Below are 27,155 nucleotides of genomic sequence, written 5' to 3'. Positions count from 1 at the left end.
GAAGACATCTGGCCTTCATGATGCTTAATAAACTATGCCAGAAACGTGTCAACGTTCTGGAAAGGTTTGATTCATGCATTAATCATTAATAATGATGTGATGCGTTACTACTGCTATGTATAATCAAACATTTTCCCTGTAGGATTTTCAAGTGACAACAAAATAGATAAAACTACTTTTTTTTTGTGACAGGACTTTCAAAGAAATTGTTCAGATGCATGTGATAAAGCAGGTAAAAATCACCTAGACTAGTGGTTGTTAACCTTTTACTGTCTTGTACTGTCTGTCTTTTTAGCATGTTAATTTAGATTATTTTTTCCTGGTTGAAACCCGCTGACTTAGACTTGAGGAATCATCCAGGTCATATAGAAACCCGAATTGTGGGCTATTGTGATTTGGTACAATAAGCAACCACATAGAAATATGTTAAGAAAATGCACCTTAGCAGCCACATTGCAACACACTCGCTTTTTTGCAGAGTTGAGCACCACTCATACTTTCTCCATAAATGCAAATATCTAGTGTTTGCTTGCTGCTTGTTTTCCAGTCAGTGTCAGAGTGACATGACTGAACCGCTCTGGGATAGGGTTTGCATTCGTCTCGCGGGACTCAGCGTGGGTAAACTGACCCCTATGTGACATTTCCACTCAGAAAACTGAAACAAACCCTACATTCATGTCAAATGTCACATCGCTCAAGCCTCGAGTTACATTTGCTTAACTTTTACATCTACTGAATGTAGCATGGAGAAAAACAATCAGACTTGGTTAAAAATATCTGAAGCCTGAAAGCAGGATCCTAAGCCGAAACCATTCACTACGTGAGATGCTTTGTACAGTAGTTGTCACGACTCTGAGTGGGCGTCCTTTTCTATCTGTCAGCTTTTACACATAGATAAAATATACCGATCACAATTCAGTATGCAAAAAATAAATAAATAAATAAAAAACAAAGATCAGTTGCAATTTAGCATAAATGTTTTTTTAAGTAAATAGGCACTCAAAAAAAAAATCAGTTTTCTCCAGAATTTTGAGAGCCAGGTAATAATGATTTTTAAAAATGCATGTTGAGATGCTTGCTTGTGCTTTGTACAGTTTCATACTGCTATGTTATTTTTAAATGCATAAGAATGTCCAATAATCCACCAAATTTTTTTTTTAAATTTGAGCCTGTCTGTAAAGTGGTGTCAACCTTTGATATATATATATATATATATATATATGTATATATATATATATATATATATTGATAGTGATGATGTATTTCTCCAGTTATAATATTTTTTTTTCACAAATAAAGTTTATCCAACTATGACGACTTCTGCTTCTGAGAACCCTGGAAATGTGAAAAAGGGTCCACAGATTTCAGTCAGTAACATGCATTATGGATAAGACTGAATATTTCAAACATCAAAAAAGGGCAAGATATTCAATGAATGCTAACCAAAAATAATATCAGCCTTGTATTTTCATGACTTCATTGTTCATTCCAATTGAAATACAGCAGTCCATTAGGACACAGGGTTCCATCTCATATAAAACCAACAGCGTTCTGTCGGGAAAACAGCATTTGATGGAGACTAGCTTGAGCTCATTATCATAATAAAAAAAGAAAAAGAAAAAAAAAACAGGACCGATGCTATAAATAGAGACCAAACATAACCACATCAGCACTTCTGCGAGGTGTGACTCTCGGCATCAAGCCATCTTTTATTTTCCTTTGCGCTCACCTGCCCACTAAACACACACACAAACCGACACAAACACACACACTTACTCATGAGATTTCCAGAGTCTTCGAGGGGGAGGAAGGAATTCTCGTTTGTTGAGCGGCACGATGCCAACAGCCGCCTGCATCACGGTAAAAAACTTCTTGTACTTCATCTTGGACAGCCGTTCACGAGAAACAACAACCACGACACGCTCCTCTACAACTGTGGCTCAGTGGACCTTGTCCAAACATGTCTTTTGTCTTAAAAAATTAATTTCGAGATTTGTGTGGCTGTCATCCTTACATAATTCAGGGAAGACCTTTATAACATTAGACAAATGAAAACGGAGCAGAGGGATAATTGTGTTACTAAGCCTGTGGAGATAATACAGACTCTCCATTCTCTTTAATCCGTAACTGCAGCTCAAAATGTCCTTACGTGCATTTAACACTGACCCCACAGGAAAACACACAGCCTCTGTTCTTGTCCCGGCTCTTATGGCATTCAAATGAACAGCCATGGACAGGATGGATAGGGATGGACATAAGGCCTAGTTAAACCCAAATGAGTGAAGGCGCATGTACGCACAGTCTCGGCCACAAACACGTGTAACATGGAAAAAAGCGTAGGATGAGTAATCACTTGTCAGGGTTGTAGGCACTGAGCCAGCGTGAGCTTTGGAAATGAAATTACTCGATGGCGGTCTGTGCGGACGGATTATGTCCGCGTTGGTTACAAGCACAAAGTGGGATTTCGCTTTCAATCTACACTGTAAAAAAATCTTTTGTTGACTTAACTCATTATTTTTTGTTATCTTTTTGCATGGGTTTTTTTGAGTTAAACTAACTTATTTGGAAAAGTGTACCTGACAAATTTGGAAAGGTTTACCTGACAAGTTATAAAGTACAATGAACTGATTTAATTTAGTTAATTAAACTTCGAACTTAAGTTCAGCCAACTAAAGTTAAGTTATCTAAACTACATCCAATAAGTTCAGCCAACTAAAGTTAAGTTATCTAAACTACATCCAATAAGTTCAGCCAACTAAAGTTAAGTTATCTAAACTACATCCAATAAGTTCAGCCAACTAAAGTTAAGTTATCTAAACTACATCCAATAAGTTCAGCCAACTAAAGTTAAGTTATCTAAACTACATCTAATAAGTTCAGCCAACTAAAGTTAAGTTATCTAAACTACATCCAATAAGTTCAGCCAACTAAAGTTAAGTTATCTAAACTACATCTAATAAGTTCAGCCAACTAAAGTTAAGTTATCTAAACTACATCCAATAAGTTCAGCCAACTAAAGTTAAGTTATCTAAACTACATCTAATAAGTTCAGCCAACTAAAGTTAAGTTATCTAAACTACATCCAATAAGTTCAGCCAACTAAAGTTAAGTTATCTAAACTACATCTAATAAGTTCAGCCAACTAAAGTTAAGTTATCTGAACTACATCCAATAAGTTCAGCCAACTAAAGTTAAGTTATCTAAACTACATCCAATAAGTTCAGCCAACTAAAGTGGTGTTTTGAAACTTTAAAACCTGCAGCAGAACCAAATAATGAATTACTACTTGAACATTAATTTGTAAGCTACATTTGATTTAAACAAAAATGTATGGCAAATTAACAATCACTAATACAATTTTCAGTACAAAGTTTATTGCAATTAACTCCTAAAAACACCAGAAAAAAACTAATTGAAAGGTGTTTTACACCTGTCTCAATGCAAGTCTTGTGGATTAATCTGTTACATAACATTAAACAAGATCACCCCACAGCATTCAATATAGAAATATCCTTTGTTCCAAAAGAAAATGTTAAAACATTGTTAAACACATTATAGACTTATGAATTGGCTTAAATGCCATTTTAATATAAACTAGGTTATCAATTTTTTATGCTCTCAAGCTTCAACAAATTCATCAATTAAACTAAACACTTTAAAATGCCACTCCCACAACATACAATATAGAAACATCCTGTTCACAACATTCCTTTCAAAAAGAAACTCTGAAAAGCATTAACACATTAAAAGACGTATGAATTGGTTTCATACCTCCTTAATCTCAACTTAGCTGATGCTTTAACAAATTCATCAATTAAATTGAACATTACTCTTAAAAAAAAAAAAAAAAAAAAAAAAAAAAGAGAGGAAAAAAAAAAAGGACATAGCAAAGGTTGCAGGCACTTCACCGCATTAGTTGGTTTTTCAGTCCATGAACTTTAGCGGAGCAGCTTTCCCCATCAATGTTCATAAAGATCCGCTGGATCACCTCAAAGGTGTATCGCAGCTCTTTGGGATAGCTGATGTTTAAAGCGTAAAGCAGTCCAAACAATGTGACAAAGGCATTTGGAATGTCTTGGAGATCCACAATGACAATCTCCCCCTCCAGTATCACAGCCATATTCACGACGTCGTCTGGGAAGGCACAATCTTGTCTGGTGTCCTCGCTCACTGACAAGATGCCCACCTTAACACTCTGAACAACATCGACCTCATTGTCAGTCGGCTGAAAAAAAAGAGAGAGAGAGATTAAAGATTTAGCGGTAGACTAGAACTTTCATTACCACATTAAACATACATTTTAAATGCCGTAAATGCCGGTTTACATTTTAGTAGTGTATTTTTTTTTCTGTCTATGCCAATAAAATGTTTGTCTATGCAAATCAAATTTTTCTAGAATGATTTTCCAAATAGAGCTATTCAAGTAATCTGATGAATATTCTTCTACTTTTTATAAAATAAAAATCACAGAAAAATGTCAAAAGGAGGTGTGCACTATGCACAATCAGCTGTGTTTTTAAATTCAGAATAAGGGTATGTTTACATGACAATGATGTATTAAAAACAGACAACAACATTGTCAAAATGATCCCTGTTCACACGGATCTGCGAAAACGTCAGTAGTTGGCGATGTCACTTCATCAAAAAACACATACGCGCAATATGTTACCGTTTTCAGATTCATGTTTTTGTTGTTTACATAAAGACGGTAACAGTATCATTTTCGAAACCTTGTGCTTTGAAACTTCATGTTCAGTGCTCACTTCAGTTTTCATGTAAACAGCCCCTAAGTTTTAGAATAGAAGTTATTGATAAAGGATTATTTGTTTGTGAAAATGTTAGTATGCAGATTTCATATGCAAATTCATTTGTACACATACTTGTTGAATAAGATCCAGTTTGCTTGGTACTTTTTTTGTCTTCATTTACAGCGAAATGATTTGATTCAATAGTAATTTTTGCAAATTCAGAAAAATTCAACAATACACAATTAAAACTGATGATTCACAATTAATGATTCGATTCTGCATTTTGCGTTTTTAATATTGTGAAATGAGTTTGGATGTACTGATCAGTCACATGAAAAATAGTAAAACCAACATGAAAAATAATCGTGATATTCCTGAAAATAATCGTGCTCTGATATTTTTGCTATATCACGCGACCACCTCTACTTGAAAGATAAAATATGATATAGCAATACAATACATTTTAAAAGGCATAATTAAGCATAACATAACTGAAGGAAAGCCAAATAATGATTCATATTCTTATGGTTTCAATGAAAATACAGGTATCTATAATCTGTATCACCAAAATATAAAAAGTACCAAATAAAAGCATCACTATCATACTAAAGTGATATTGGTGCATCCTTATTCCAGTTTTAATGGGAAAAAATACTAAAATGTTTACCTCACAAACTTTGAAGACGTTTTCTGGTTTCTCCCTCATGTAGTATGGAAGGCCCAAAATAACTGCTCCCCTCTTCTTCTGGTTACAACTCTGCCAAAAAAATGTGTTCACTTGACGGAAGTGTTTTGTTTGTATATACAGTACAAGTCAAAAGTTTGGAAACATTACTATTTTTAATGTTTTTGAAAGAAGTCTCTTCTGCTCATCAAGCCTGCATTTATTTGATCAAAAATACAGAAAAAACAGTAATATTGTGAAATATTATTACAACTTAAAATAATAGTTTTCTATTTGAATATACTTTAAAAAATAATTTATTCCTGTGATGCAAAGCTGAATTTTCAGCATCATTACTCCAGTCTTCAGTGTCACATGTGACATCCAGTCTATCACATGATCCTTTAGAAATCATTCTAATATTCTGATTTATTATGAGTGTTGGAAACAGTTCTGCTGTCTAATATATTTGATGAATAAAAGGTTAAAAAGAACTGCATTTATTCAAAAAAAAAAAGAAAAGAAAATATATATATTTTCTAATAATATAAATCTTCTTTACTATCACTTTTTATCAATTTAACACATCCTTGCTGAATAAAAGTATTGATTTTATTAAAAAATAAAATAAAAAAAATTACTGACCCCAAATTACTGACCAGTAGTGTATATTGTTGTTACAAAATATTTATATTTTAAAAACATAGCTTCTTTTTTTTTTTTTTTTTTTACTTTTTATTCATCAAAGTATCCTAAAAAAGTATCACGTTATGAAAAAATATTAAGCAGCAGAACTGTTTCCAACTTTGATAATGAATCATCATATTAGAATGATTTCTAAAGGATCATGTGATAATGATCCTAAAAATTCAGCTTTGCATCACAGAAATAAATGATAATTTAAAGTATAATAAATTGAAAATCAATTATTTTAAATTGTAATAATATATCACAATATTACATTTTTTTTCTGTATTTTTGATCAAATAAATGCAGGCTTGATGAGCAGAAGAAACTTCTTTCAAAAACATTAAAAATAGCAATGTTTCCAAACTTTTGACCTGTACTGTGTGTGTGTATATATATATATATATATATATATATATATATATAAATAAAAAAAATGGCTGCACACTGGTGCATTCAACAAATAGATGTTTTATATGAATTTGTTTTGTTCAAACATTGCGGTTTGTTTTCCTTTATTAACCATTTATTTTACATTACAGATTATAAGTCAATGATCATTTTTTTTCTTTTTAATAGAACAAAAAGAATTAAAGTCTACTGTTAAAAGTACTGGATCGATAATTACTAATAGTAATACCATTAAAACTTAAAGGATACCCATCCGTAATCATCTTCGGAAAGATCATTCTTCATCATATTGCATGAGAACTGTGACTTGCTGTGAACAACTAAGTTATTTAAATAAGCAATTAATAGTGCCACAGAAGTAACTTGAAGCTTGCAACATTATTTAGTGTTTACACAGTTAGACAAAGTGGGGTTTATTGAGCAGCTCAAATTCCATTTTAGTTGTATAATCAAAAATATGATAATGATATATGATAATCCAAAATATTATAATTTAATTGATTTATTTAAATTTGACAGAAAATGCATTCCATAAAAACTGTTAATGTATGTAAAGCTATATAATATATATATACTGTTAAAAACTTATACTGTTCAAAAGTTATATAGAGTCATATATTTCTGTCATAAGTTACAACAAACTTGTTTGGATGGGTTTTCGTGAATACCTTGAAGTTTCTGTGTGAATATGATATGACGATAATTTTCTCAAAAGAAAAGGTAAAATGCTCATGTAGTGACTCTGACAGCAGCTCTGGAGATGAAGTTCATGTGTTAATTGTCCTCATATAAAGGGATTTTGCACCGGGTAGTTCTAGAAGCCACCAGGGTGGTCTCCTAGTCTCTGATAAGCACAGCACTTTAAGCTGGTGTACCACTAGTGTAACTTTGTATTTGTTTTGTTTAAGGTGTTTAGCCGATCCTTTATGATTAATTAACCATGATGTTTTAAACCGCGGTTAATTGTAAAACTGGTTAATCACTGCATCCCTATGCTGGGTTAGACCCTACTCTGAAGTAGGAGCTAAATTAGTTCCCCCAAAAGGAGTTCCTAGAATTAAAATCGTTCCTAGATCCCGCGGTGCAAAACCGCCAAAATCCGGGAACTTCCGCCAATAGTTCTAGGAACTATGAAAAGGTTCCTCCGGTGCGAAAGCCCCTAATGTGAGACGGCAGAGGCTGAAAAAACACTGCAAGTGTCACACGTACTTCAGTATGTGTAGTAAACAAAACTGCATGTCTGCGCCATTCATTCACACAGAACATGCAGGATTCATATTTAAAGAGTCTTTTTGCGGTTTTGATTTAAGTGACTGACCTACTTTTGATTTATTTATCCAAATATTGACGAATTCTGTGACATTCCATGCAATACAGTAAAAAAAAAAAAAAAAATTTTAATAGATGATTCCATCTGTGTTTTGCGCATCACAGAAATCATAGGGTCCTACTAACAAAATGAGACCTCAAATCTTTTTACCAGTGGGATTTTGTGCAACACTAGCAAATAATAGAATTTTCCTGATGCAAATTTCTTTGAAAGCTAATAACAAATTAGTTTTGCTGTATAAATTAAATTTGACTTGCCTGTTCATCCAGACACTTCAACACATTCAGAAGTTCTGGAACTTCATTGCTTCGCTTGGTGTATAATTGCAGGAGCCTGGGTAGATGCTTGTCAAGCCCTTCGAAGAATGTTCTTTTTAAATCAATGGAGACAAGCCTACAGAATTCAAGAGCAACCTGTTGAAACAAAAAAAAGAAAAAGACTTTAAAAAAATCCCACGCACATAAACTAAACATTAAAGGGGACCTATTATGCAAAATTCACTTTAATAAGGCATTTAAACACAGATGTGTGTCCACAGTGTGTAAACAACCAGCCTATAATGGTAAAATCCACCCACCCCCTTTTTTTTTTTAGAATCCCCATAAATCAGTCTCTCAAAACAAGTGATTCCAGATTTCTCTCTATGTTGACGTCATCGTAGGGAAAAGCCCCGCCCACTGGTGACAATCTCTACCCTATTAGCAGTCTGCCATTGTTATATTGTCACTGGAGCAGTGCAGGGATAGACAGACATCAGTATTGGAGTACATCTGTCCTGCACAGTTTAGCTCCAACCCTAGTCAAACACACCTGAATATCTTAAGAATAACTACAGCTATGCAAAGGAAAGTGAGTTGGATCATGAGCTAAACTCTGCATGACAGCAGCACTCAAGATCGACCATCTGTGAACTTGTGGTATGTCTCAGCTATAGTATGTAAACATTATAACTGATTTGTTGATGCCTGTAATAATGAACATAAGAGTCTCCATTAGGGATGTGCGCAACAACTAATTTTGTAACCTTTTAAACTGAAATTTTGCAACCAACTAGTCTGACCTCCGGAGACAGTGTATATGTGATCCATTTGCAAGAACACTTAATCTATGAACAATCAAATCCTATACTGAATGCAGCTAAAAATAGGTCAGATATCATGCATGCGATGTGCTTGCCTTGATTTATCATTGTTGTATATTGAACGTTCACTTAAGCAATGTTAGCCATTTTAGACACATATATTAAGATCAACTGAATCAGCAGCAAAGGACTAATGAGTTCAAACCATATATATATATATATATATATATATATATATATATATATATATATATATATATATATATATATATATAGGGACTCTGACACAAGTCAGCACGTTAAGGTATTGTTGTTCGCTACCACGGCAACCAGTCCTGGTTTGAACATGCAAAAACCGAATGTAAAATTAAATGATTTTATTTGCCGCTCCAGATATATTTTCAAAATACTGCATTAATTTCAAGATGTAACATTAACATGACGGTAATTTAAATGTCTTTGTAAAAACAAAGCAAAATGTGAAAAAAGTGCAAAAAAAATTAATTTGTAAACGACTAATATTTTCTAAGTCGACTAACAGCAGCAGTATTGTTTAATTGACTAGTCTCATACATCCCTAGTCTCCATTAACTCTCCACATCTGAGCCACTAAGGTTGCAGTGGTGTAATTTTATTGAAGGGAATGTGTCCAAGAAAATCGGTAAAATTAAAAAAAAATATATGCCATACATCTGGATATGTTGCATCACGAACCGTTTGTAATGATCAATTTTGAGAGTTATATTTGCTGTGTGAGCTTCTCCTGTATTGTTTATGTCAGTGTATTGAATAGCGAGTTCTAGCAGACAGCCCTCTACTGGCAAGAGGCGGGGAGCAGGAACTCATTTGCATTTAAAGAGATGCACACAAAAAACATCACTTTTTTTTCTCCCACCCAAAAAGAGGTGTTTTTTGGAGCTAAAACTTCACAGACACATTCTGGTGACACCCGAGACTTACCGTATTTTCCGGACTATAAGTCGCACTTTTTTTCATAGTTTGGCTGGTCCTGCGACTTATAGTCAAGTGCGACTTATTTATCAAAATTAATTTGACATGAACCAAGAGAAATTAACCAAGAGAAAACATTACCGTCTACAGCCGCGAGAGGGCACTCTATGCTGCTCAGTGCTCCTGTAGCATACCCCTGAAAATATTAACTGAAAACTGTTAACTGAAATATTAACTTAAAGACAACTGAAAAAGACTGAATGCAAACAAAATGCCCCCAAAAAGAAAATCGTATTCTGCAGGTAGTAAATATGCAGCCGATCTGATAGGTGACAGGAGCACTGAGCAGCACAGAGCGCCCTCTCGCGGCTGTAAACGGTAATGTTTTCTCTTGGTTCTTGGTTCTAAATAAATGCGACTTATAGTCCAGTGCGACTTGTATATGTTTTTTTCCTCATCATGACGTATTTTTGGACTGATGCGACTTATACTCAGGTGCGACTTATAGTCCGAAAAATACGGTATATTACATCTTTCTACACTTACTTGTCTTTGAGTGAAAAGTGCAGGCCATCTCCTCCTTATTTCTGATACTGTGGGCTCATCTTCTACAATCTCCTTTCTTCTGGCACAGAAAGTTTTCTCCATAGCTGCATCAATTACATGCCAGTCTGGATTTTTTTTTGTCATCTCACACTGTATATCTTTCCTTTCAGTCTCCAAAGCAGTATAACTTGATCCAGCAGGTAAGTCCGGTAGAAAATTGGTCTCCGATCTTCGGGGTTTCTTGACTTTGTATTTTTTTCTATCTGAAGCATGGCATTTTTCACTAGTAACAGTAAGCTCTGGACATCCAGCATCACGAAGTTTACTTCGGAAGTTTCCCATTTTGAATTTAAGGCTTATTTTCCATCCATACCACCCTGTGGCCGATCCCGGTTCTTTAAGGCATGGATGTGTCTCTGTGAGAGCCCTTGAAACAGACTCGAACTCCTCATTGGATGGATACGCCTTGTAAGAATAGATTGCAGTGGCAAGTTTGTCAAGAATCTCAGATTTAACATCCTTGGATAGGCTGAGCAGTGAGCCATCTTTAGCATATTGCTCATTTCCACGTTTCAAACGTAATTCTACATCATATGAAAAGCTTGGAATGGGAAAAGAAACAGGCCATTGCTGTGAGCGACTACTTGCAGTTATTGATCCAGGATTTCCATTCTTGATACTCGAGTCAGACGATGATGACATAACCGCTGTGTCTAATGTCACATCTGACTGGCTAGAGTCAGAGGGTGGTGCTCTACAATTAACTTTAAGGGTTGCCTTTTCAGGAGGAAGTTCAGTGATAGTCGTTAGGTTGCACAACTCATGGTCAAATTCAGGATCCTCATACTGAAGTGTAAAATCACTTTGTATGTTCAGCTTGCTTTTCAGTGTTGACAGAAGAGATTCTATGGATTGTGGCCGATCAATGTAAACTTTCCTAATATCCTCAGGGGACAAAATCACACGAAGAATCATTTTGTTGCAGGTTTCTAAGAAGAAAAGGCAACAGTAAATGCATTTAGTTAAGGAGGAATGTCTTCGGTGAAATCATCAGCTTCTTATCAAGCACTGCATATGAGGACAAGGGATGATAATCATTCAATTCATCTGGATCAACAACTCTCAACTCACAAGTGGTATACTTAGTTAGTTCAAAGCATCTGAAATGCTCACTGTACCATGCTGAATACGGTTCAATGAGAAAGGCAGGTTTGTTCATAACAATCAATATTTTGACAAGTCTGCCAAAGTCTGGAAGCCCACTGGTGTATCCCACAGAAAGAAACATTCCCTCAGAGTACCTGGTGCCATATATGCATGCACTGGATGCAACAGATATCGATGTAACATTGGAATATTTGGATTTAACTGCCAGCTTAAATGAAAGATCCAGGCACTCAGTGGACAGAACTGAAACATGATCAACCACTAAATCTGGCTTGAAAAGAGTTGGCATGTCAAGGTGGTAAGCAAGTGTCAGCTGATGTCGCTGGGCTAATGTAAGCATTACATTTTTAAAGTTTCCAGAGTCATGCACAGCTTTTTTAAAAAAGCTGTGTTTTGCTTCAAATCGTATGGTCCAGAAATCAATCACTGGTCCAAAACATTTGATTAGTTCTGGATAGTGCTCGATAAAATGGTGCTTTGGACGGAGTCTGAAGTCTGGAAATTCGTCTTGCAACAATTTCCGGTGATCTGATATTTTTGAATCAAGGTAGTCCAAACTCTCTGTGGAAAACTGAGATGAGGCTAAAATCTCAACAATGTCCTTCAGTTCAAGAATTAAACTCCAGGTTGCATCATTTTCTGGAACTTTTGAACCAATAATCAAAGGTAATAACCGCAGAAGGCTCCAGTTTTCATGTCCGTTGCCTCCTAAAGAACCTTTCAGTTGGAATGATTTTAAGATCTGCTGTGGTCGGTTTGTTTTGTCAGAAAATCTATATGGGAAGGACTGAATTGCGGCATTCAACTCGTCCAATGTGAAATATTTCTTCTGAATCAGTTTCTTCAAACAAAGACTTAGCTCCAGGGGTACAACACCTTCAAAGACGTCGTGGAGAAAGTCAGGGGGAAAGCCTTTCATGGTGGAGAAATGTGCAAGTCTGTTAAGAGGACAGTCCCTCTTAACACCATCTACTACTGCGTGTGAATCCTTGTTCTTCTGAATTTCACAAAGAGTCTGCTCATGCAACTCCTCCGTTCTCTTTGGGAACCTCCTCTCTCTAACTTCATGTGTCTGAATCTCATCACGTGCTGCCAAACAAAATCTGCAGAACTTGTTTGTTGAAAAACTTTCTTGAAATCCAGCAAGCGAGTGTGCGCCTAAATTGTCTGCAGACACATAGAGTATTGTTCCTCTTATACTTGCACCCAGTGTCTGAACAAACACTCCATGTTGTTCAAGTACTTCAACGTCTGAAAGAAGCGGTTCAAGAATTTTGTCGTATCCATACTCTTTGACATCCTTGGTCTTACATAATGTTGCAAGGTAGATGGATGATAAAGTGGACCGGTCTCTTCCTGGAAGATTTGCAATTAACCAGTAAATGGCACAAAGTTTGTGCTTTTTCCTTGAAGTGCCCAAAGGGTTACACACTTCAAAATCGTCAATGTAAAGTCCAAGGGCTATGCGCAATTCATCTGAAAAAAGGATCTTGTTGTCCTTAAAATACAGCCCATCCCTAAATGTTTTAATTGTTTCAGGATGTTTCCATGTATCTGCTTGGTCTGACTGTAAAACCTTGTCAAGGACGTCACTTCGATTCAACAGCGCAGTTAAAACTTTTAAAATTGGTACATAAACAAATGTGTTTTTCCGAGGAGCATCAAGAGTGTATTCTACAGGTTCTATCACAGTGAAATTATCTTTGTAGTATGTTGTTCTTTTGTAAATAGAGCTAAGAGGACCCCTTTTGGACAAAAAGGCTAAAGGATTTGTTTCCAAGACCGTTTCGGTAATGGCAGCAATAACTGAGGAATCCAATGAACAGTTGTGTTTGTTTAAGACCTGTTTAACTGACATCTCAGCAAGCTCTCCAACATTACTACCAATGCTTCCAAGTTCTTCAACTATTTCTTGAATGGCTGTCTTTGAGACATGTAAAATGGCTTCCATGCGTAAAAACAGTGAAGCTAACTTATGTTGAATCAAGCCCTCAACAGGAAGATCTGGATTGGAATGCAATGGACTGGACTGGACTGGGTGCCAACACCCTTCGGCTGGTAGGCTGTCCGCAGGTTGATTATCTGTATGTTCAAACCTTTCCTCAACCTCTTCGATTTGACATGAAATTAACTCTGCTTTAAAATGTCCAGTATTTTGGGAATGGTGTCTTTTACTTCTGTGAGCCGCAAATGTAGAGAACACACAAGTTTGAAAACTGCAGTCTTCAAATGGGCACTGGACATTTTCATTGTTTTTCAAGTGAATGCCCAGGTGGGAGAAGTACTGCTTCAAATTGCAGGCCTCTGAGAAACTGCAGAGGTTACACTTCACCCGGGAATTCACGTGATCGACAGATTTTGCATGATGCGTATGCAAATGTCTTATCAGTGTTGCCTGAGTTCTAAAGGAGCAGACACAATCTTGGTAAATACATGGCAAAGGACAGGTCCTCCCATGATGTCCATGTTTTAATTTGTAATGCTGAATGATAATTTTTCTTTTTGTACTGTCAAAAATGCAGTACTTACAAGTCCACTTCATCTTCACATTAACACCAACATACCTACAATAAAAAAAGACAGTTTATTTAAAAAAAAATAACACCCAATAACACCCTTAGTCAAGTCTCTCAGGCTTAAAGTTGGCATGAAACAAAGTTGCGATCATATGACAGGCTGCTGGAAACCACACCATACAATAGACCTTTATCACAGTGAAATAGATTACCGGAAGTGCTTGCCAAAGCAGTGTATTGATTCTTCCTGTTATGTATATTTTTAATGTGCTGTTAACACATAGTTGACTAAACACCTCTTAAAATGAGCATCCGCAGAATGATTTCAAAATCTGGACAATTTCAGAGACAGGAGAAGAGATATTCTGATGATTATGGTGTACAGAAAAATATAAAAAGAGTAAAACAAAAAACAAAAACAATGCAAACATTCAGCCATTAGTTTTGATTGTGCTGCGATAGTACCGGAAGTAGCGATTCACTGCTTCACTTACTGGAAAAGGGAAGTGTGATAAAGCTCTATTGTACATAGTAGGGGCATAACAGTTCTCGGTTTAAAAAAATATATATATATATTTCGAACCATTACATTCTCCACCCACAGTTTGGCATGCACTTGCGTCCTGGTTCATCTCAAATCTGACAATTTATCGATAATATGGTTTGTTGAAAATAATGCATTAAATAGACAGAGTTCTGCTAATGAATGTTTCTGGATGTATGACATCAAATGTATGTCGGATACACATTCTAACTTTCCAATATATTACAACAGCAATGATCAAAAAAAAGTGGACAAAACAGTCACTCTTTGCAAACTTTGTTAAATGTGAGTGTCATATGCTCTAATATGACCAGTCATTTACTGAGTTATCACACAGGTGTTGACAGCACACAATCACAGGTGAGACTTGAACAGCACACATTGCTATCAGTGTTTAAACTAAACTCATTTGCGCATGTTTTTAAGCCTTGCCAATTTAAAAATTTAAATCAAGAATAAGTGAATATGAATTTATGTGTGCTGCATGAAGTGCCCATTCAGTCAGTGTGCAAACACTGACATTACATATTGCATAGATTAAATATAGATTAATCCTTATTTAAGCACAGATTAAACAGTCAAAATCTTTGAGTGATTTTGCTATGTCATTTGTTTGATTTTCATCACTGACAGACAGCAGTTTAGCTGCTGTCACTTTAAGTTTGGGGTTTTAGGGAGAAACGAAAGCACAACTCTGAAGGAATTGAAGGTGTGCTCGAAGTAATGCAACAGCGGCACAATGACCGTTCTACCTCGTTTATCTTGTTTTCATCGTTGGAAGCCAAAAATTAATCATACATCCCTATTATTATCTTTAATTACTGCCTTATTATTTTTTGCTTTCAAATGCAGGGAGACCCTGAAACTTCAGACAACAGGTTTATAAATGATTCACATGATGAAATTAGGAAGATTGTTGAAATGTGTTCTCAAATAACAAATGACACAAACAGGCATCACTGAAACATGCAGTGTGTCAATTAGCGCCTGCACTAAGCCCTCTGGCTGATCGCGCTAAAAAAGCTCTAACTTTAATAATGTTCGACCAAGGGAAAAAAAAGCTTTTGGGGAGGTGTTTGGCTGGAGGTCATGGTGCAAATGACCCTAGGTTGAATTTAGTCCGAACCATCCCTTTAAGTTACCCGCATCACAAATTGATAGTTAATTTTAAGAATTTCCAAAGATTTCTGTGAAAACTCACCTGTATCTGGTGCTCTGCAACTGAGATGAAGTGAAGTGACTGAGGTAAAAAAAATCTGGTTGGTGAACAAGCTTTTAGTCAACTTGACAGAACCTGTGAGTCAACATGAGAAAGTACAATGAGCTAATCTTCTATGTGCAGAAATACACTCAATAATCGTACATTCGTGACAACATCGCGTGTAATTCTCCCTATTATTAAGATTTCTTAAAACAAGAACAAAAGCGCGACGAAATGGCTCAAGGCCACACAGAATCCAAACTCTGAATAGTAATAATGAAAAACCGTGACATTTCAAACCACAGACATATTAATTGTCATTTCTATCACCCATAGATTCAATTTGACAGTTACTTTTTTAATTCAAAGACTGTGATGAAAACTTACCTATATCTGGCGCTCTGCATCTGATGAAGTGACTGAGGTAAAAATCCGGTTTGGTCCAGTTGGTGAACGAGCAGCTTTTAATCAACTTGACTGAACCTGTGAGTCAACACGAAAAAGTACGTTACAATGAGCGAATCTTCTATTTGCAGAAATACACTCAATAATCGTACATTCGTGACAACATTGTGTGATATTCCCCATTTTATTCAGATTTCTTAAAACAAGAACAAAAGCGCGACGAAATGGCTCAAGGCCGCGCAGAATCCAAACTCCGAATAGTAATAATGAAAACCGTGACATTTCAAACCACAAACATATTAATTGTTATTTCTATCACCCATATCGATTCAATTTGACAGTCACTTAAAGACTGTGGTGAAAACTTACCTATATCTGGCGCTCTGCATCTGATGAAGTGACTGAGGTAAAAGTCCGGTTTGGTCCAGTTGGTGAACGAGCAGCTTTTAATCAACTTGACTGAACCTGTGAGTCAACACGAAGTAGTACAATGAGCGAATCTTCTATACACATATAACGTTATAATCGTACATTCGTGACAACATTGTGTGTAATTCTCCCTATTATTTAGATTTCTTAAAACAAGAACAAAAGCGCGACGAAATGGCTCAAGGCCACACAGAATCCAAACTCTGAATAGTAATAATGAAAAACCGTGACATTTCAAACCACAGACATATTAATTGTCATTTCTATCACCCATAGATTCAATTTGACAGTTACTTTTTTAATTCAAAGACTGTGATGAAAACTTACCTATATCTGGCGCTCTGCATCTGATGAAGTGACTGAGGTAAAAATCCGGTTTGGTCCAGTTGGTGAACGAGCAGCTTTTAATCAACTTGACTGAACCTGTGAGTCAACACGAAAAAGTACGTTACAATGAGCGAATCTTCTATTTGCAGAAATACACTCAATAATCGTACATTCGTGACAACATTGTGTGATATTCCCCATTTTATTCAGATTTCTTAAAACAAGAACAAAAGCGCGACGAAATGGCTCAAGGCCGCGCAGAATCCAAACTCCGAATAGTAATAATGAAAACCGTGACATTTCAAACCACAAACATATTAATTGTTATTTCTATAACCCATATCGATTCAATTTGACAGTCACTTAAAGATTGTGGTGAAAACTTACCTATATCTGGCGCTCTGCATCTGATGAAGTGACTGAGGTAAAAATCCGGTTTGGTCCAGTTGGTGAACGAGCAGCTTTTAATCAACTTGACTGAACCTGTGAGTCAACACGAAGAAGTACAATGAACGAATCTTCTATACACATATAACGTTATAATCTTACATTCGTGACAACATTGTGTGTAATTCTCCCTATTATTTAGATTTCTTAAAACAAGAACGAAAGCGCGACGAAATGGCTCAAGGCCGCGCAAAATCCAAACTCTGAATAGTAATAATGAAAAACCGTGACATTTCAAACCACAGACATATTAATTGTTATTTCCATCACCCATCGATTCAATTTGACAGTTACTTTTTTAATTCAAAGACTGTGATGAAAACTTACCTATATCTGGCGCTCTGCATCTGATGAAGTGACTGAGGTAAAAATCCGGTTTGGTCCAGTTGGTGAACGAGCAGCTTTTAATCAACTTGACTGAACCTGTGAGTCAACACGAAGAAGTACGTTACAATGAGCGAATCTTCTATTTGCAAAACACTCTGACTCGAAATGGATAATATAATTCTGAAAATCTGCTTTTAATAATGGTCATTTGCACTTATGAATTTAATGTATGATTTCAGAAATGACGGATTTGTGGACAATATTTACACTGCGACTATAACAAACATTTAATTGCTTTACAAATCCTTAATAGGCCTATATTATTCGATAACACAATACTATAAAACGCTTATTACGAAATAAAAACTTGCAACAATCCACGTTCACAATATAAAATGTCACACTTACTCTGTATCACTCAATTTCTTCTGAAGACACGTGTTGTCCAACATGGAAAATCATCCAGTTTCCGCTGGCTTCTCTCGAAAATTCTCAGAGGAAAAAAAATGATTCAGCGAATCATCTTGAGCGGTTCATTGTTCATGAATCGCCCAATTCCGCCCATGATGAATTGGAATCTGACCATGAATAAAAACTGAAGCAGCTTGACAAATTTTTGGTGTAATTTAATTAATCTGTGCTCATAATTGTAAACAACTATTTTTAATGTACACACTAAAATAAAATACACTGTAATTAATTTATATATACCACAGTAGTGATAACTACAAGACAACCATTGACATTGGCTTGAGAAAACCTGAGCAGAAAGTTTGAAATAGATTTAATGTCGTTAAGTTTGAAGATTTATGTTTAAAGCGGTTTTAAAAGCTTGAAGTTCAGGGTTTAAGACAATGCAATCTACCAGACAGCAAGATAGATAGATAAATTAAGTTTAGTTTACACAGTAAATTGTTTAGTTTACTGCTATTAAAGCATTAGAATTGAAGTAAAACCTGCAGAAAATTTTGTGCAGTTGTTTCAACTTACATTTATAAATTAAAATAACAATTATACTTGTTAATTCAACAGAAAGTCTATTGCAGTTGTTTAAACATACATTTTTGAGTTAAAATAACCATTTTACTTGTTCATTCAACTTTCAGTCTAGTTGAGGACAAGAAAACTTAAAATTTCTTGTTGTCTGGACAATCTAGTTATCTCTACACAAAAAAACAAGTTGAAATAACTAAATTGCGGAAATATTTTTTACAGTGTATGAATAGCCTAGGTCTGTTTTGGCCGCACAGATGCATCGCAATGAGCCACTGGCAATGAAAGGATTTGAAAGCATTTTCTCACGCACATAAAGTCCCATAAAAGCTTATGATGTTGCGTATGTAATAGGCTATATGATTTAATAACCATAAGACGTTATCCTCTATGCATAATGACTGCATAAGGTGCTAGAGACTATGGCGTGCAGCTCTGACCTGTGTATTTGCTCAATATTATCAGTTATACTATTATATTCTCATACAGTGTAATATCTACATATATGTTCTTCTCATACTGGATCAGTAGTTTTTCAGAAACCCACACATTTGGACATTTGGTGCAGTGGATGAATGACATCTAAAGGGATCTAGCCAAAAATAGAAATTGTTTCATGATTAACTTAGCCTGATATCCTTCAGTGACTTTGTCTTCTGAGAAAAAAAAGAAGAAAAAAAAAGATATTTTGAGAAATTTCTTTGAAGATTTTTTGTGCATACTGCACAATGGAAGTCAATGGGCTTCAGTATTGTTTGTTGTTTGATTTGTTCTTTGAAATATTTTTTTGTCACATTGATCTGAAATAACATCAGGCTGAGAAAATGATAACAGAATTTTACATTTTGTATTGCTTTAAGTAAATATATATATATATATATATATATATATATATATATATATATATATATATATATATATATATATATATATATATATATGGTATAGCAGTTCTTTAAAATTCACAAGCATTGAAAATTTTTGGGTCGGTGAAAATGTTTTGTCTTTTCTTTTTTTTTTTTTATATTTTTTATCCAACAAGGACGCATTGACCAAAGGTGAAAGAAAATACATAATGCTACAATAAATTTTTGTTTCAAATAAAAAATGGTTTTAATTCATGATATTAGAATATTTTCTGCGGGATTGTGTGACAATGAAGACTGGAATGATGATGTTGAAACTCAGCCTGGCATCACAGGAATAAATTGTATTTTAAATATATAAAAATATATAGAAAACCGTTATTTTAAATCATAATAATATTTCAGAATAGTATTGTATTTTTCATCAAATAAAAGCAGGCTTAAAGAGCATGAATGAAAAAAAAAAACAATTACTTTAAAAAGTAATTATATAATTATTAGATTTCTGCTGAATAAACTATATGATCTGAGAAGTTAATTGTGTATTCAGCACTAGTATATGGTTTAAACTAGAAACAGTGCTAATAGTTTAATAGTGAGAGTGAAACCCAAAAATGAAAATTTTGTTGAAAAATATTTACTCACCCTCGTGTCGTTCCAAACCTGACTTAATTTTGTTCATGAGAACACAAAAGAATATCACAGGCAATGAAAGTCAGTGGTGAGAGTTCTTTTTGGACCCCATTGACGTTTATTGTATGAACAATAAAGACTGAACAACACTACATTAGGATGGGTAAATGATGACAGAATTTTAGTTTTTAGGTGAACCATCCCCTTAACTTTGATTTACATATGCGTAATAACAAATACCTCTAATAGCCCGAAAAAAATATAATAAAAAAACAATGATTCTCCTGAAAAGAAGGTTATCGGTGGCATTAAACAGCCTGAAAAGTGTTTCCAGCTTCATTCAGATCAATAACTAAACCGCATGATATGGAAAAAGGTAAGGAAGGGATAGATAGAGAGAAAGAGAGAGTGTGTGTGTTGGTGTGGGGATCATCCTCATTTGATTACAAGTCATGATCCTCTCGCTGGGAGTCAGCTGGTCTGGAGTCAGCAGTATTATGAGAGCATGGCTGTGCATTTGGCTCAGGTCTGCTCGCACATGTGCAACTCTGCTTCTGCTAAATCAATCAATGCTGAGACACTTGGAAATATTAAGAACTTGCATTTACATGCAAATATGAAGCTTAAGCATTGACCAACTAGCTCCCACTGCGACATTACAGATGCCCTGCTGTGTAACATTGGAGACCTTCATGCATCAGAGTCATTTCTCCACATGCACTAACTTAGATTAAAATGAACTGAGATATACAGCATGAACTTGCATTAAGACTGAGAATTTGCAGTGACAGTAGGCAAGTGGAGTGTTTCATCTTGGTAATAAAATCTGCCCTTTAAACATATAAGCGTTGACTTATGCATAGAATTTCATCACAAGGGAGCGGTTAAAAAAAAGATGCATTCATTAGACCTTAGTCAGGATTTTACACAGATGAAAATGAGGCTGTGAGAGACTGAATTACAGTCAGTGTCATGCATTGTATAAAGGTAGATAACATAATTCTATAACTCACAACTTTCAAAATTGGCAAAAACTTTACCTGATATATATACATATACGGTGTGTGTGTGCGTGTGTGTGTGTGTGTGTGTGTGTATATATATATATATAAATGCACTGTTGTTCAAAGTTATTTAAATTTTTTTTACGATTCAAAAATGAAAACTGCATGAGCTTACCTTCTTGAGTTATGAAAGGTTTTACAGTAATTACATTTTGTTTTTAAAAACATTGTCTTTCTCATTGCAATATTTTGCACCTAAATAAATGAATAGTAATATTGACAAATATATTACATTTTTGAAACTTCTTCTATTAAAAAAAAATAAATAAATACTGTATGGGTTTGGAATGACATGTGTTGAATAAATGAAACATTTTGGGGCGAACTATTATTAGAGCTGAATCAAAAAGCAATGAAAGCGAAACAGAAATAGTGCACAGTATTTGATGACAGAGCTACTGTGTGTTTCATGACGGCAGTCACAGGAGTGAACTGTATCTGTGTTGGTTCAGTGCCAGTAACAGAGGTGACCCTGTCACAACACTCTGCCTCTTTAATTAGTGTGAGCACCCTGAGGATGTGCTGATTAGTCCTTTCATTACGACTGCTAAGAGCTGAATAGCAAATGGGTGACAATTATCTGCTTGTCCTGGTGTCAGGCTGAGAACTAATCACTGCTAAAATCAATTGATATAGCACAGATTGGCCAAAAATATGCAAAATATTCAAGTATGTGACTGCAAAATGCTTAACGTGATTTACTCAAGGGAAACATGTTCCTGAATCAACATCTCTGTTAGTCTCATAATGACATTATGACCAGCCAATCAGATTTTTGGGTTAGGTCCAGTGTTAAGTCCAGGCAGAGAGTCCATTTTAGCTGGTAAGCAATAGCATGCATGGTTTAGTTTTTTTTTTCTTTTTACAAAACATATACACTATAAGTCTGAGATTTTTTTTCCAGTAAGGATGCAATAAATTGATTACAATTGGGAGCAAAGATATTTATAATGTTACACAATATTTATATTTCAATTAAATTCTGTTCTTTTGAACTTGCTATTCATATAAGAATCCTGGGGGGAAAAATGTTGCTTTATCTTTTCAATAATCAGAAATGTTTCTTGAGCCCCAAATCAGTATATTAGAATGATTTCTGAGGGAACATTGAAAAACAGTTATTTTTCAAATTGCAATAACATTTGACAATATTGCAGTTCTTACTGTATGTTTGATCAAATAAATGCAGACGGAGTGAGCATTAAGATTTCTGTCCTAAAAAGTGTAATTCTTATTGACTTTTAACTTTTAAATGCAAATATTTTGTGATATTTTAGCAGATGTTTGTTAGTGACTGACATTTTGAAAGTTCTTGCATCATTGCAGCTCTTGCATTATGAAAACATACAGTATATAATGCCCAACAAACAATAAGTGAGTAGATGCTTCCCACCAGCCTTCACTGCAAAAGATGTTATTCCAGAAGCAATAAAAGCTGTTGACCCAAGTACACATGGTTAAATGAACTACAAGACCAAGGCACAAGAGTTGAAGTTGTGTGGAGCACTGAACGTGAGGCACAACCTTCAGGTATGTGAACGAGACTGAAACATCGGCTCCTCAGAGAGGGGGAAGGAGTGTCAAGGACAAAATCTCCTGGAGAAAAATAAAATCTATGGCCAATTTTTGGCCAATTAATGCAGCGCTTTGGCTTTACTCCATCACAGCTTACTGTACACTACTGCTGTGAGCATCAGAGTGTGGAAGATGCGTATGGGTCATTCTCATGATGAAATATGGAATTTGGGGATTGAGGGGAACAGCTGACTTCTTATAAGCATTGCACTGACCGATTGGACAGAACCTCACTGGGAAGGGCACTGATCATATGAAATCAGCGTAATACAAGCTGCTTCATATGCACTTTCAACAAAACACATATGTAAGCACAGTCATGACTTTAAACAAGGGGGAGTGCTCACTATCTAGCTGTAGAGCAGATTGGGGCTAGTTGTCACAAGGGAAAAGTCCTTTTTTGAGTCAGTTACATGATGTTCTTCTTCTAGCAGTGGTCTTGAATGTTACAGAGTGTGACAACTTGCCTTTACCTTCAACATCTCAAACGTATAACTCTAAACTCAAGGAAAGCAAATCTCTAAACTTTGTGATCCATGACTTCAACTTGTGATAGATAAGTATAAATCAATACTCACACCACACAGGATTTTCATCACCTGATCTACCAATGTATTTCTCATGCACATAATTTAATATCACTATGTCAGAGTCACAAATGTGGGTAACACTTTAGAATAAGGTTCCATTAGTTAATGTTAGTTAATGTATTAATTAACATGAACAAACAATGAATAATACATTTATTACTGTATTTATTCATCTTCGTTAATGTTAGTTAATGAAAATACAGTTATTCATTGTTAGTTCATGGTAATTCATAGTGCATTAACTAATGTTAACAAGCACAACTTTTGATTTAAATAATGCATTAGTAAATGTTGAAATTAACATGAACTAAGACTTATAAATGCTGTAGAAGGATTGTTCTTGCTTAGTTCATGTTAACGAAAGTAGTTAACTAACATTAACTAATGGAACCTTATTCTAAAGTGTTACCCAAATGTGATTTATTTGCAACCTGCACTCAAATATGTGCATAGTGTGTGTGTGTGTGTGTGTGTGTGTGTGTGTGTCCTCACACCTTCATATTAGCACACTGTGTTTCACTTGAATGGAGAGCCAATACTTCTAAATGATGTATTAAACCACAGATCTGCTGTACAGTAGTTTCATGCATCTCTATTAAATATCAAAGGACACACACCCCCTGTCGTATCACCAACAGCGCTGCAAATGATGTAAATGATGCCTATGAGACTTAGATTGGAGAACATTCATGGCAGCCACAAGCCTTGGGCCTTGGATAATGAACTTTTCAAAGGTTCATCTGATGGGCACCTCAGTTCGGACTAATCACTATAAATCTGCTCAAAGGTTTGCCAGATTTCAAATGACATACTTCCAGGGGGTCCAGAAACAGCTGAGCAACTGCCATTGAGATGAATGGGAATGCTAACAGATTGCTTTCTCCAGGTATTAAAGACCTTCACTAGCGACAGTCGTGAGCTGATTCAAAAGACAGCAGATGGGAAAGCATAAGTCCATTTCAAGCTTTTAAGAGTCCTTAAAACATACTGTATCGAATGAATGTAATTAGGGATGGACTAATACAATCAGCCAATTTTCAAGGGAATTTTTGCATTACAAAATTGTAATGTACAGTAGTAAAAATGGAAAAGAATGAATGAATATATAATGATGCACTAATATTACACTTGTAGCCAATACCAATAAATCTATCAATATTTTTATATCTACATTTTCAACAGATGGCCAGTTTCATTTTAAATGCTATAAGTGAATTTCAGGATCATAGCTACATGATGTACAGTATAGGTTGAGATTGTATTAAAGATTTAATAAATATATAATTAGGAATGTCCTAATATTAAAATTGTTGCGGATATATCACTGTGGCCAATAAACCAGTCAATATTTTCATGTTATCTATATTTTCGATTTGACTCGCTCCACTGTCTTATGTCAGAGAAACACTAAACAGAAAATCATCTGTAATACAAGCACACAATAATCTACTTATAAAGATCAAATACAAAGAAGAGAAACAAACATGCATCATATGATAGACAGTACAACTAGTTTAGTGTCTCTCTATGTTTGATATGTGCATTAAACTTTTCCTGTGGCTCCATGATGTTTAATACTGCGTTTGTTGCTCAGAAAAAACACTGCATCCAGAACTGAATGTAATATCAATATAAATGTTGCTTTATCACAATGAATTAGCCAAATTTTTGTTAGACTAGAGTTTCACTTGCCCTCAACTTCTTTGTGTCTCAGCCGATCCAGATCAATAAATAATCCTGCACTGAAATATCTAAAAGGTGTGACATAAAAATCCTCTTGGTATTGATGTAGGTCAACAAAGCTCAGCAGATCATGCGTCATATTAACAGCTTCAGATCCGGAAGCTCATTCTTATTCCATGAATCCATATTGCTTTGCAGCCTTGAGAAGTGTGTGAAGCTAATACAGGAGTGTTTATTATTGAGGGCTGCTGCTTAAGCTTTCATATATCAAGGTCAGTGCAATGTCATCTTTGAGATGCTTTATGTCCAGGGGAAAAGAGGCAGAAACTACAGAGCGGCAGTTAACATGACATGTCATTTTATAGAGCAATCTCTTGAGGATCCTTGAAAATATATTGCTAATCTGGACCTCAACATAAGCTTTTTAGACATTTTAGTTAAGAAAGGAGAATGTTTTATCTCCTACTATGAACTGTGTTTGTGTTGGTTTATGAAGAGCTTCTTCCATGTTCAATTCTGCTGTGACCAGAGTCCAAAAGTAACAATTGCCAAGAGTAGCTGATGACTGATCTGAATCATTTTTAAACAAAGTAACATGTAAAAACGGTCTACTAAACATAAATATTAGTTGTCTAAATAAGTGACACAATGAAATAAGAGCCAAAAAATAAAATATAATAAAATATCATTTTTGTTTTGTTTTAAATAAAAATAATGCAAAATACAGTTTAATGTCTGGAAATATATATTTATAAGAAGTGTACTTTCTTAATTTACCCATCATTAAAGTGGCAAAAATCATAATTCTGGACCCTTGTTGTGATTTCAGCATTAATAAGTTTAAAATAAGTTAAATAATAAATATCTACTTTCTTTTGTGGATGCAGCATATCGCAGTCTACCAACTGGCTAATGGTATCAACCGACCAGAACACCTTATTCGAGGTATAAAGTCTCAGTTCTGTGAAACAAAGTTACAATTATAGAAAATAACGGGTCAGTTGTGAGATACAGTCACATTCCTATCATTTTGACTATATCTTAAGTGAGACTCTCAAAAGGTGATGTATTGTGATATTAAGTCACAACTGTGAGAAATAAAAGATAATATATAACATTGCAATCACAAGTCAAAATGATCTTTTTTCTTCTTTTTGAGAACACGCATAAGCAGACCACAGTAGCATTTGGATAATGTAGAAATCCCTTTGATAATTTTGCATAGTCATGGGTTACAACAACAAAGAAATGAGGTTTATAGTTTTTTTTAGCTGAAGTTCAAACAACTTGTGCTAATTAACAGGCAACAAATTCCAATTAAGCAGTTTCTTTTAATGTGGAATTAATTCCAAACAGGCCACTTGATCTCTTCACAGTAAAGTTGAGTCACCTGAAGTGCATCTGGCCTTTTGTTTGATTCATGGCACTGGTGTTAACGGAGTAAAATAACAAGAAAGGACAAGACTCACCTGATTTAAAGAACAGTTCCTTTTTCTTCTTTGCAACATTAATCTTCAGTTCAAAAATATAATTATTGCATCATCAGACAAGTGTTGTTTTGTTGCTTCACATAATTGAGTTCATTTTCCCAGGCCGCGTTGCATATTTAGCTCGATGTTTTCATGGTATTCCTGAATCTTTACATTAGATGGCATTCTTCTGAGAAACGCTCTGCTGAGGGCGATGTCTGATGTCTGTCCAGCACAAGGGCGAGATGACAGCGGAGCATGCATGAGCTCGTAGAACCTTTCAGACTTCCTTGGCTTGTCTGAAGCAAAACGACTCAATTGACATCAGAGTTCAGTGATAAATCCATGTTCCCATGGAAACTTCATGCTATTTTTGGGCCTGCGAGTCGAGCTGTATAATAGACATTTGCATATTCATGTCTGGCCAAAGAGAGACAAGATGCTCAAAGCGTTTATCATCGACCATGAGCACTGATTGAATAGATGCTTGTATCATAATTA

At 35.1% G+C, this 27,155-nt stretch overlaps 1 protein-coding gene across 1 annotated transcript; it reads right to left on the bottom strand.

Annotated features, from left to right (window-relative positions):
* Positions 1–3,352: 3,352 nt before the first annotated feature.
* On the bottom strand, positions 3,353–20,790 carry LOC127964142 (sterile alpha motif domain-containing protein 3). Its single transcript, XM_052564299.1, has 11 exons — positions 20,721–20,790; positions 17,782–17,877; positions 17,395–17,490; positions 17,008–17,103; positions 16,621–16,716; positions 16,234–16,329; positions 15,847–15,939; positions 10,419–11,407; positions 8,098–8,253; positions 5,416–5,505; positions 3,353–4,225 (listed from the first exon to the last, which is right to left on the bottom strand). The coding sequence occupies exons 1-11, from the start codon at positions 20,788–20,790 to the stop codon at positions 3,905–3,907; spliced, it is 2,199 nt and encodes a 732-aa protein (XP_052420259.1). The 3' UTR covers positions 3,353–3,904.
* Between the last annotated feature and the right edge of the window lie 6,365 nt (positions 20,791–27,155).

This window comes from Carassius gibelio, chromosome B8, assembly GCF_023724105.1.
Source record: "Carassius gibelio isolate Cgi1373 ecotype wild population from Czech Republic chromosome B8, carGib1.2-hapl.c, whole genome shotgun sequence".
NCBI classification, from domain to species: domain Eukaryota; kingdom Metazoa; phylum Chordata; class Actinopteri; order Cypriniformes; family Cyprinidae; genus Carassius; species Carassius gibelio.
This window is presented reverse-complemented; position numbering and strand designations above follow the sequence as displayed.

What these genes read in the sequence shown, in the direction of transcription:
- LOC127964142 (XM_052564299.1), bottom strand. Translation starts at nt 20,790, where the DNA reads ATGCACAGCCATGCTCTCATAATACTGCTGACTCCAGACCAGCTGACT. An exon ending in CACTTTTCACTCAAAGACAA is followed by an intron (nt 8,254 to 10,418) that starts GTAAGTGTAGAA and finishes TTGTTTCAACAG; the next exon opens with GTTGCTCTTGAATTCTGTAG. An exon ending in ACGTCTTCAAAGTTTGTGAG is followed by an intron (nt 4,226 to 5,415) that starts GTAAACATTTTA and finishes CTTTTTTTTCAG; the next exon opens with CCGACTGACAATGAGGTCGA.